This window comes from Eleutherodactylus coqui, chromosome 8 (assembly GCF_035609145.1).
Source record: "Eleutherodactylus coqui strain aEleCoq1 chromosome 8, aEleCoq1.hap1, whole genome shotgun sequence".
NCBI classification, from domain to species: domain Eukaryota; kingdom Metazoa; phylum Chordata; class Amphibia; order Anura; family Eleutherodactylidae; genus Eleutherodactylus; species Eleutherodactylus coqui.
The window spans coordinates 136,217,496-136,229,866 of NC_089844.1; the positions used below are offsets into that span (position 1 = coordinate 136,217,496).

The 12,371-nt window shown below is 44.1% G+C and overlaps 1 protein-coding gene across 1 annotated transcript in view; it reads right to left on the minus strand.

The window, feature by feature from the left end:
* MAPK8IP3 (mitogen-activated protein kinase 8 interacting protein 3) overlaps positions 1–12,371 on the minus strand; it is an 81,938-nt gene that overhangs the window by 43,856 nt on the left and 25,711 nt on the right. Inside the window, exons 4-5 of the mRNA XM_066576502.1 lie at positions 11,242–11,333; positions 4,292–4,436 (exon numbers count right to left, since the gene is read on the minus strand). Of these exons, the coding sequence (XP_066432599.1) occupies positions 4,292–4,436; positions 11,242–11,333 (237 nt within the window). The remainder of the gene's footprint in view (positions 1–4,291; positions 4,437–11,241; positions 11,334–12,371) is intronic.

Consider the following 12,371-nt stretch of genomic DNA (forward strand, 5'->3'; position numbering starts at 1 on the left):
TGGGGGAGGCCATATTGGAGACAGACACTCACTTCCTGTATTGTTGGTTCGCTTTATGGCAGCTGCAATGAATGTGAGCCCAAATCAGTTGGCTAATAGAGTCTTCAAGAAGTGATAAAGTTCAGTACAACCCACTCGTTTTATCTGTGCATACAGTATAAAGACACTGATTGGGCACAAACATTTCTACGAACATTTGTTTGCCCAATCATTGACCCGTATGAATATACAAATTCTCATTTGCCAGCCTATCTGATCATTTATGTGGGCATTTATGTGGGCTCGCTTGTCGTTATCACATCTCCACATATAAACAGAGGAGTGCTACCAACGAATGCAATCTGCATAGGGACTAACAATCATATCCCCTTCTAACGATCATCTACCACATGTAGACAGCAGTAATGAGTGCCAATCAACATAATATATTGTCAACTGGCGCTTGTTAGTGGGCAGAATATGTGCCCATGTAAATTCAGCCATTATTCTTCCTTATCTAGGCCCTCAGCAGAAGAATAGCTGTCATCTGTCATTAAATGTCCCACCCTCTAAAGATAATGAGATGACTGCTGATCTTGTCCCAGTCTACCTAGCAGAGCCATGACCTTAAGGCTGGATTCAGATGACCGTATATCGGCTCGGTTTTCACGCCGAGCCGATATACGTCGTCTCTCTCTGCAGGGGGGGAGGCTGGAAGAGCCAGGAGCAGGAACTGAGCTCCCGCCCCCTCTCCGCCCCTCTGCACTATTTGCAATGAGAGGAGGTGGGACGGGGCGGGGCTAAGGTTCAAGAATTAGCCCTGCCCCCGTCCCGCCTCTCCCCATTGCAAACTGTGCAGAGGGGCGGAGAGGAGGCAGAGAGGGGGCGGGAGCTCAGTTCCTGCTCCTGGCACACGAGGACAACGTATATCGGCTCGGCGTGAAAACCGAGCCGATATACGTTCGTGTAAATGCACCCTCAGCGTGAGAACCAATAATTAAAAAATGAGGATGCATTCCCTTTAACCCCTTAACGCATCAGGACGTAAACTTACATTCTGTGAATGGCCTGCGCTGAGCCCATGCCATCCTGCAGCGGGAGCCGGCAGTGACTGATAGCCAGCCTCCCACTGCAACAGCAAGGATCGATGAGAGCATTGATCGCCGTTTTTAACCCCTTAAATGCCATGATCAATATACATTACGGCATGTAAAGGGTTCACTGAGGGAGTGTTATCGGCACTTCACAATTTCATCACGGAGGGCCGATGGGTTGCTAAAGTGTTTCCCTGAAAATTAGACCCTGAATTATATTGTTTTTTGTCCCAAAAGAGGCACTAGGTCTTATTTTCAGGGGATGTCTTATTATACTTACCTAGCAGGCTCGGTCAAGGTACATCTTTAGAGGTCTTGACGCGCTTCTTGCATTGCTCGGGCGCCCAGAGAAGATCATTTCCTGGTTACAGGGTTCATAAATCCCGCCTCCAGGAAGCGATGGCTCCGATTGGTTCTTGAGCGCTGCTCAGCCAATTATTGCAGCGCAATGAACCAATGCGATGGTCGTGATTGGTTCATTGAGCTCTGTATTGATTGTCTGAGCAGGGGTGGAAAAACCAATCACAGCCATCGTGTTGTGGAGGTGGGATTTATAATATGGCTGAGCCACGGCATTGATTGGCCAATTCATAAATCCCGTCTCCACAGTGCGATGGCTGTGATTGGTTCTTCAACCGCTGCTCAGTTGCTCGATGAACCAACCACAGCCATCACATTGGCTCATCAAGTGCTGCACTGATTCGCTGACCAGCGCTCAAGAACCAATCAGACCCATCGCTTCCTGGAGGTGCGATTTAGGAATCCTGTAACCAGGAAGTGATCTTCTGCGGGTGGTAGAGGACTGCAAGAAGCACCTCGGAGCTCCAGAGAGCAGCAGGAGGGACCTGGACTGAGCCTGCTAGGTAATGAATTCCTTTTTTTTTAATGTAATGCAGCTAGGGCTTATTTTTAGGGTAGGGCTTATATTTCAAGCCTCCCTGAAAATCTAAAAAAAAATCAGGGTACGTCTTATTTCCATGGAAAAAAGGTAGAACAACTGGACACCATATACTGGTGTCTGAGCCTGCCATGGCCTGTCATAAATTATCATAGCGATCATAGCTTTTGTGGTTAAAGACTCCTATAGGGACATACAAAATATAAAAAAGTAATAAAAATAGTGTAAAAAAAACACAGAAGAAAAACTTTTTTTGCACACTTTCCCTTTTGTATAAAAAAAATTACAATTAAAAAAAACAAACCACATATTTGTTATCATCATATCCGTAAGGGTCTGTGCAAAAAAATTGAACGCATGGCAAAAATGTTACAAAAAGAAAGAAATAAAAAATGGAGGCAAAATGGTTATTTTATTTATTCTGCCTCCCAAAAAATGCAATAAAAGTGGTCAAAAAAGCCATATGTACCCCTAAATGGTACCAATTAAAACTACAGCTTGTCACGCACAAAACAAGCTATCATACAGCTCTGTCCATGAAAAAAATAATAAAGTTATGGCACTTTGAATGCATCGATGTAAAAAAAAAACCTTTTACGTTTGTTATCTGTTGTGCCCTAGTGTGAATTTTTTAAAGAAAGTATTAATAAAGTTTGTTATTTTATTCTAAGTCCCCTCTGTGACAGGGTAAAAAAAAACCCTAAAACAATAGTAGTAAAGTTGGTATTGTAATCATCCCAACCTGCTAAGATAAAATATCATGTCATCTATGCTTCATGATTATAGCCTCCAGTCCTCGAGCGATATTTCACTGCGCAGTCCGCGGGAATAATCCGCGCGCGGGTAACGCAGTGAGCTCTTTCCATAGGATAACTGTGGAAAGTGCAGCCCGATGTCCACGAATGGAAAATCACAGCGATTTTCCACTCGCGTATAAAAATCGCGGCATGCCTTGATTTGGTTGTGATTTTCCGCAATGAACCTATCATAATGATAGGTTCATCTCAGGAAATCGCGATGACTCACTGCTTCCCAACGCCGGCTCCCTCGTTGGTATATCGCTACGGCTGTGGGGAAAGGAGGCAGGGATGTGGGATTGCATGAATATGAACAATAATTGCTTGGTGTAAACATGGCCATGATTTGGCCTACACATGCATTCTACTGTCCTAGGATGGTTTGGGCATTCCTGGACAATTCCTTTAAGGCATGGTATGGGGACAGATCTGTTGTACTATTAGCCCAAACAGAACAAACAAATCTTGGCTGATAGAGCCTAAAAAAAGCACAGTAGACTTACATATTTATGAGATTTACTGCTGCTACTCCCCACCCCTTTCATCAATGACTGATGGCTGCCATGTTGTATACACGCAGATACACAACCTCCGTCAGCCATTGGTGGGTAGTAGCGTAGCAGACCCGACCCTATAATGTGCCTTAAGTGAGGCAGCATAGTCATATCTGCTTTAATCATAACATCCACTGTAAAGACACAATGGAGCCGGACCAATATAAATATTCAACATATGATATCTAACGGACCAATGAAATTGCATACACGTGGAAGAACAGAATGAACATACAGAGACAATGTGGAATGCAAAGGATTCTGGGTACGGGGCATGTTTCAAATTGATTACATGGTCCAATATCTATGAAATCAGATCTGACCAGGGGTCCAGTACATAGGAAGCCCCATCTGAGCACTGCAATTGAGCTAAAGGGGTATTTCGGGCATTTACTAGGTCAGCAATAGTGGATTAGTGGGGATCTGCTGCTCGGGATCCCCGCCGATTAGTTGATCCTCTTGCCTGCTGTCAGTGCAGAGGGGCCAGAAGGGTAATAGAATGGCTTCATTCCCATTGGAAGCAATGTCTTCTATTACATTCCCATCCAGCTCTGACCACCGACGTGGACGTGTGGCCCTAACACACTGGCAGCAGGCCACAGGATTAGCTGATCTTTGGGGATCCCAAGCAGCAGACCCCCGCTGATTAAATATTGATGACCTATCCTGAGGATAAGTAATCGATAGTAGATGCTCAGAATACGGCTTTAAAAGCAAAAAATGCTGCTGCCACTAGGCAAAGCTCACTGCATACCGATTTATTATTGACTTCGGTGCGAGCTCTATGGAGTGAGCTCCCTCTAGTGGCAGGTCCAAGCATACAGAATTTTGTCATTTAAAGGATTTGCAATGAGCTGGCCATATAAACAGCGACATGACCGGCAATAGATGTCCACTACAAGGATGGATGAGATGGACTTGGTAATGAAAACACGTGGAAACTCTGTTCCCATGAATATCTGAGCCAACCTTGTAGCTGAAGCTGGACTTTAGCTGGCTGAGGTCACTCAGGTGCCAGTGGTCCGAGCTTGGGGTGATCTTCCCACCCACCTGCCCACGTACCATTCCGTCCGCCAATGAAAAAACGTTGAGAGAATTTGGCCGCTCCTTTCGGCTGAGGGATAGAGAATAAAATATGGAACAGTGTTAGAAGAATAAGAAGAAAGAACATCTTGTAGCACAAAGCATTATTTCTTAGGAGGGCTAGATTTAGGGTGGTGGAGGTGTCTGGGCAAAATATTTGGTGACAGCCCCCTATAACAGTCACGTGCATGCAAGGCCACATCTAGACCTCCACTTGGCTGATTCACAAAACTGCCATCAAGGAGGGTGGGTGCTAGAAGTCCCCTAGGTCCCTAATGTGATGGATGCCCCAGGGCTTGTGCCCATACTATAATCCAGCCCTGTTTCTTAGTATCACACATATCATCTCTCAAATGTTAAAGTGGGTTAGAGACTCGTAGCCTCTTCCTCTTCTTGGATGTCACTTGCACATCTGTACATCCATAGGAGATAGAACAATACTGCCCTTGTATGGGACACAGAGTCATTGTCAAAATAAAATCAAGCATCTAGAAGGAGCTGCTGTAATCAAATTACATTTTGTCTGTGTAATTGTAATATTGATATAATTAAATGCTTACAATATCACAGCAAAAGAATCATTTATTGCGGAAAACTGAACACTTGAAGGGAGGCTCTAGGACCCTGTTGTACCGCCTCTAGCTTGGATAAAAGATGTGATATGGGGGACATAAAGGCTCTAGTACCCTGTTGTACCTCCTCTAGTTTGAATACAAGATGTGATACAAATGGGCATAGAGGCTCTAGTACCCTGTTGTACCGCCTCTAGCTTGCATACAAGATGTGATACAAGTAGGCATGAAGGTTCTAGTACCCTGTTGTATCATCTCTAGTTTGGATACAAGATGTGATACGGGAGAGCATGGAGGCTCTAGTACCCTGTTGTACCGCCTGTCACTTGTATACAAGATATGATACGGGCGGGCATGGAGGCTCTAGTATCCTGCTGAACCGCCTCTAGCTGGAATACAAGATGTGATAGGGGTGGGCATGGAGGCTCTAATACCCTGCTGTACCACCTCTAGCTTGAATATAAGATGTGATACGAATGGGCATGGAGGATCTAGTACCCTGCTGTACCGCCTCTAGCTTGGATACAAGATGTGATATGGGCGGGCATGGAGGCTCTAGTAACCTGTTGGGCCACCTCTAGCTTGGATGCAAGATGTGACACAAGTGGGCATGGAGGCTCTAGTACCCTGTTGTACCACCTCTAACTTGAATACCACTGTACCAAGATGTAATAGGAGTGCGCATGGAGGCATATATGTTCTGTATGACATCCTGCCGTATATATCGGCCCACATTTGCTGTAACTGAGTCTCTAGATGGTGCACACACATAGGCTGTTGAAGTTGGCATCCCAGATGGTCCTGTACATGTTCTATTGGTGATAAATCTGGTGAGCAGGCAGCCACGGAGGTGTGACAATGTTGTGGGGGCTTCCTGTGACCCACTTGAGTTTCATTGTTTACGACACCACTGCAAACGAAAGTGACGGTAGGGGGTCAAAGGCAGTACAGGTAATGGGTGCTGTGAGACCAAATATCCTTCAGTCAAGCACCTGGAAATGGTTCCAACAGACACAGGGGTGTAACGATGGTGCCATCTGTCTTTCGATGGTGTACAACGAAACAGTTGGAGCTGCTGGTGCTTTTCAGACAATCCTCTCTACTGGTGGTCTGTCACATCCACTGGTCCCAACATCTCCTAACAGTCTGGTCAGAACGGCCCGGTGGGAACAATTTGTTGATACGACCATTCAGCTTCTCACATCCTAATAATGCGCCCCTCTTAGACTCTGGTAATGGGGTGACATCTCTTCTCTGCGTCTTAGAGACATCTAGTGGTCAACAAGCTCTACATAAGTGTAAAGAGAGGTCCACTACACACAAGGAGCCTCCGAGAGCCTTTTATACGCCAAGGGTGGAAACCACATTTAGGTCCTCCGGTGACAAGACCGTTCATCTAATCACGCCACAACTCTCATCAACTGCATATCTGCCTGAGATGTAAGGGCATGCTGAGCTTTGCAGCAAAACGACATCAACTTCTAGGAGCTTGATTTTACTTTGACAAAGAGTGTACTTAAAGGAGACCGTCTAATATTGTCCGAAATGGTCAATATGAATCAACCCCTTAAATTACCTCCCCACCATAAAAGAATGAACTAATATTTAGAGGGGTTTTACAGCTCTTAAAAATCAATTACCTATCCTCAAGATAGGTCAACAATAGCTGATCTGTGGAGATCCACCACCTGGATGTCTCTTGATCAACTGTTTACTGGGTCGCTACTCTATTGTACGAAACTGGAAGCACATATCCCCTTCGCACAACAGTGTTGCGGCATGGTATTGCAGTCACAGTTCCCATCCACTTCAATTGGAGTTGTGCCTGCAATACCATTCCGGGCCACAAAGCTCTGTGCTTCTGGCTCCATACACTGACAGAGTGGTCCATCAAACAGCTAAATGGTGGGGGTCCCAAGCAGCAGACCCATACCAATTAGTTATTGATGACCTATTCAATTTTTAAGAGCAGGAAAAGTCCATTAAGGAAATGTAGTCTACTGGTTCAGTTGGAACAAATGACACCAATGTGGCATGAGGCACACTGCAACTTAGTGATGTTATTGCTGAAAGTGGCTTGCGTATATCTTATCATCTTTGTAACCTACAAGACTTCCATTCTCACTATCCGCGAAAGCTGGATGACAGGCAGCCATTGGCGACTAACGCCAAGCCGTTTAGAACCCTGGACAGAAATAAGGGAGCAAGGAATGCTGTGTTGTAGGGTATAGCCCCAGAATCTTTTTCTATGGTGCACCCAAAGTATCCCAGCCTGACAGGGATGGGAGAAGTCCTAATTTTATTGCATTCACATTAAAACGAGTGTCCTTGCAAAAATTAGGTTCATTCCCAGTGGAATGATTGACTATTGAAAAAGAAAAGGATGGGTGGAGCAACCCTATAGCGGTGCTTGAAGGTGAAGGCTACGGCGAGGCCGTGGGATAGAGTCAATAGGCTAAATAGAAGTGCTGCCAGCCAAGTGTACACCTACTGGTGGTGGACGTGGAATCATATGGAGACAAGGGGTTTGAGAAAATATCTGGCTAACGGCATAACCTTCCAAGTGAGAACATTTGGACAAGAAGTGAAGGATCAAATATAAGTGATAAACCAGCATAAAATGCTGATTTCAATGGGAGTGGCACCTACAAATACAAGAGGCGGCCACTACAAAGGGGTTGGAGCAGTGGCTTCTGCTCCGCCCCCAGTGTATACTGGGGCTGTTGGTGGGAGCCTGATCAGCCAGAGTCCAGAGCATCAGGCCCTGTGCCGATCAAATATTAACCCTTTCCAATCCTATTTGTATCCTAGTTTTCCTAGGGGGCTTATTCTTTTTCTGCCGTTATACAATGGCGTTATATGCTGGCTAAAGCCAGTGCTGCATGAGGTGACAGGTTGGATAGGCTTCGACAGCAGAGAGGCTGGCAATATACAGTAAGAGCACCCCGACGGCCGTCTTCCAACATCGGAGCTGTACAGCCATAAATCATAATGTTTTTAGATGTCAGACAGTGGATTGGAAAGGATTAATGTAAGTCCTTACCCCAGTGTGATCGAAGAAGAGACTTTCCACTTTGGAACATGTTTTATGCTGGCTTATTACTTTTACATTTCAATAAAGAAGACTTGATCCTCCACTTCTTGTCTAAACAATCTCAGATCTAACAAATAAAAGGCTTAACATGGCAACATAACAGAAGACAATTCAAGTGTCGCTATGTACTGGTGATTTTGTATTTTATATTACTGCGCTACATTATGCAAATCAGATAGGTCTACTTTCACAACCATTCTTCATATCTAAATTAAAAAATAAAGCAGGATTACAAATAGTCCTGATTTAAAAAAAAAAAACTGTCGTTTTGTGTCTACATGTCTACAGTTCCTAGGCAGGCCTATGTGTCTCCATGGTAACAGACCACAAACAAACCCTGTGTAGTCTGATTCTGCAGTCATACTCCCTTCTCACCAACCTTTACTTCTTACTAACCTACTGAAAGCATATGAGTAAAATGTAGAGAATAACAGGGATTACAGGACCAGATTACACACAGTTTGTAGTCTATCACGATAGAGACACATAGGCCTGCAGAGGAGCTGTAGACGCAAAGCGAAATATTTTTTAATTGGCTATTTGCAAAGTTGCCTTATGTTGTATTTTAGATGCAAGAGAACAATCAAAAGAAATGGTTGTAAAGGTCGACCTAAGGAGAGAAAGGGAGGATTGTTTTTGACCTTCATTATTGTCTGATGATGGGAAGACAACCTAGTGAGTAAACACGTATGCCCGCGGACAGAGTGACAGTGACATTTACCTCTTCCTCCATGACTGGCGGTGACTGCAGTGAGAATTCACAGACAAAACACACAGCGGCCACAGCACGAGAAGCAAGACAAGAAAACAACGGTTAGATGCCCAGTTCATGCATAAAAATGTGCAAAAAAAAAGAAATCAAACAAGCAAGCGTGACAGCAGTGTGGCACACAGACAGGGGGCATGTCGGTAACTAGGGACTATGTGCAAACACTCATTTTGCGGCGTTTTAAGATTAAACCCAAACGTCACAAGACACAATTCTGTATTACAACCTTCCATGCACAAAAAGTGCTACAATAAACAACATAAACGTGCCAACTAATGCTTTTTCACAAAAGTGCATTTAATGACACATAATACCATTCTGTAATACAGAATACTCTTTTGTGACACGGGAAACAGTCTGACGGTACATGGCAGTATACACTGAACGACCACTTTATTAGAGACCCCCTAACTAGTAGAATGTTTGACATCCTGTTGCCTTTTGAACTATTACTGGACCCAGGGTGTTCCAAGAAGACATTCCCCAGACAATTATTCCACCTCCATCAGCCTTCACTGTTGACAACTGACAGGAAGGGGTCATCAATTCATGCTGCTTGTGCCAAATTCTGGTCTCCTATCAGCAACAGAAATCTGTGTTTATCTGACCAGGAGATGTTTTTTTACTGCTCAGTAATACAACTTTTGTTCTATTTTGCCCACTGGAGTCTCGCCTTTATGCTTATCTTAGCAATAGCGCTGGAATTGGTCGTCTGCTATTATAGCCCATTCGCGCTAAGGAACAGCATGTCGTACATTCAGACACGTTAATTAGATTCTACTGCAATTTGCTTGACTGTGCAGTGCCTGATTGTCAGAATGATTCTTGACGTCCTCCTCTGACTCCTTTTGTCGACTTGTTATTTAACCTCCACAAGATCCCCTTTCACTGGATGTTTTTCCTCGATCACACCATTCTCTTTATACTCTCTAAATCAATACACGAGAAAACCCCACAAGGTTGGCGGTGAAATCCTGTCCGGCTCCTCTGCTATCGCTTATTAGAAGTTACTCAGATTGCTGGATCTTCTCATCGAATGAAGGCAGAGCAGGCCTGAGATTGCGTTTCTACGACTGCATCTATTCACAGTAAACAGGCAGTCATTCGTAGGCGAATGACTGCCTGTTTATAAGGGCCGATCATTGTCTGATTTTTATGCCTGCAGGAACAAATCAGCGGTTGTCGTTCAGTCGCTGACAGCATTTACACTGAGCGATCATTCTTCAGATTCCCGCGATCCAGGGCCCCAATGTGGATTCACACTGAAGCCGATCTACGGAAAACTCATCACGTGATTTTATGCTGCCCTCCGGGGTCTCCGTCTACTATTTCTATGCAGGGAAGCTCCAACCACGACCGGGCCGGGTCTAATAAATGGGTCATTCAGTGTATTGATGCCATATTACATAGTTCTGGAAGACCATATTTAGTTTTGTGAACGCCAAGTTTAGTTGTAGTCTTTTGACATATTTTGCGTGTGTAAAATGCATCTTTTACCACAAAATGTAATTTATGCAAACAGCCCCCCCGATGACCAACATGCATGTGTGTCACTGAATGCAGTATCCCAAGCAGCCATCAGTGCAAACAGTAACAATGTGTACATACAGAGAAAGAAAAGGCGCACAATGATTTCGACCAAACTGATTTTAGATCAAGTGTAGGGTTCAGAGCACCGCCGGGACCCCCATAACTATCACATAGTCGGCTGGTGGGACAACATCCTTGGCCAGCTTTCATCTAATGTGTATGCGATGTTGTACCTATCCATAATACAAGATGGCCGTGGAAAAGTAGGCCGGAATCTCACTCTATTTCTTCTACGGTACTATTGAGGTAAAATGAAAGCTGCGCTGTGATTGGCTGCTATGGGCAATAGACAGATTTTCTTCTAGACACCTTTCATAAGACTGTGGTTCCGGCCTAGTTTTCTGTAGCCCATCCTCTACAGCACTTATAGATGACTAAGGGTCCATATTGTACTATTTTGAGGATCTATGACAAAAAAAAAAAAATTATACAAATGGGAACAAGAAAAACGGATGTGTAGAGCCATCTGTTGGAAGGTAGCATCCCTATGGCGCTACAGAGGTATTTTTCCATCCCTCTTTTGCATATATTTTTCCCAGGGAGCATTGCAATGTCTATAAGATTACCTATAAAATCCTGGTGGTCTCCATGAGGTGAAAGAGTACCTCCCAGACCCTCCAAAAATCATGACATGCTACATCATGCAGGCACCGTACGGAGGGTGCGTAATACAGACCAGTGAAGACTCTGTGTGTTCAGAATGGTGATCCACTAATGGAAAGGGTTTTCCAAAGTAGGAGCCCCTCATAAAATGCACTTTAAGAAAAAGTTAGATCCAACTTTATCAATTGTGATTTCGATAATGTCGCACCTTCTGCCTGTGACACCAGCGTCTGATTGGCTGTTCCCAGCGACTTGCTGCAGCTTGGACCGTTCGATATGTTCCATATATGTCTGGATCATCTGTGAGGTGAACAAAATGGCAGGGCTGCTGAGCACACCTTTACACGTCACAACGTTCTGAGTAACTTTGTACAGGCACTATATAACTTATCTTGTACTAATCGAGACGCATTTACAATTCTCTAGACTTCAGAGCTGAAATCTATACGCATTCCTTGCTGGTTTAATATCTGCACCGGGCTCGCTTTGGTGGATTTTCATTTTGATTTTGATATATGAAAATTATTGTACTGCATTATAGGAACTCAGCTGAGGTGTCAGGGGGTGTGATGGCGGGCGTGTTGACTATTTCAAATAACAACCAACAGAATTGTGAATGCAACTGTGGAGCATCATATAGACTGTCACTTAGCATCGCTACAAGATAAGTAATGTATGTACACAGTGACTCCACCAACACGATAGTGAGTGCAGCTGTGGAGTATAATACAGGATGTAACTCAGGAGCAATACAGGATAAGTAATGTATGTACACAGTGACTCCACCAGCAGAATAGTGAGTGCAGCTTTGGAGTATAATACTGGATGTAACTCAGGAGCAATACAGGATAAGTAATGTATGTACACACCAACTCCACCAGCAGAATAGTGAGTACAGCTCTGGAGTATTATATAGGATGTAACTCAGGGTCAGTACAGAATAAGTAATATATGTACACAGTGACTCCACCAGCAGAATAGTGAGTGCAGCTCTGGAGTATAATACAGGATGTAACTTGGGATCAGTAGAAGATAAGTAATGTATGTACACAGTGACTCCAGCAGCAGAATACTGAGTGCAGCTCTGCAGTATAATACAGGATGTAACTCAGGATCAGTACAGGATAAGTAATGTATGTACACAGTGACTCCACCAGCAGAATAGTGAGTGAAGCTCTGGGGTATAATACAGGATGTAACTCAGGATCAGCACAGGATAAGTAATGTATGTACACAGTGACTCCACCAGCAGAATAGTGAGTGCCGCTCTGGAGGATATTACAGGATATAACTTAGGATCAGTGATGTAATGCATTTACAAAGTCAACAACATCTTAT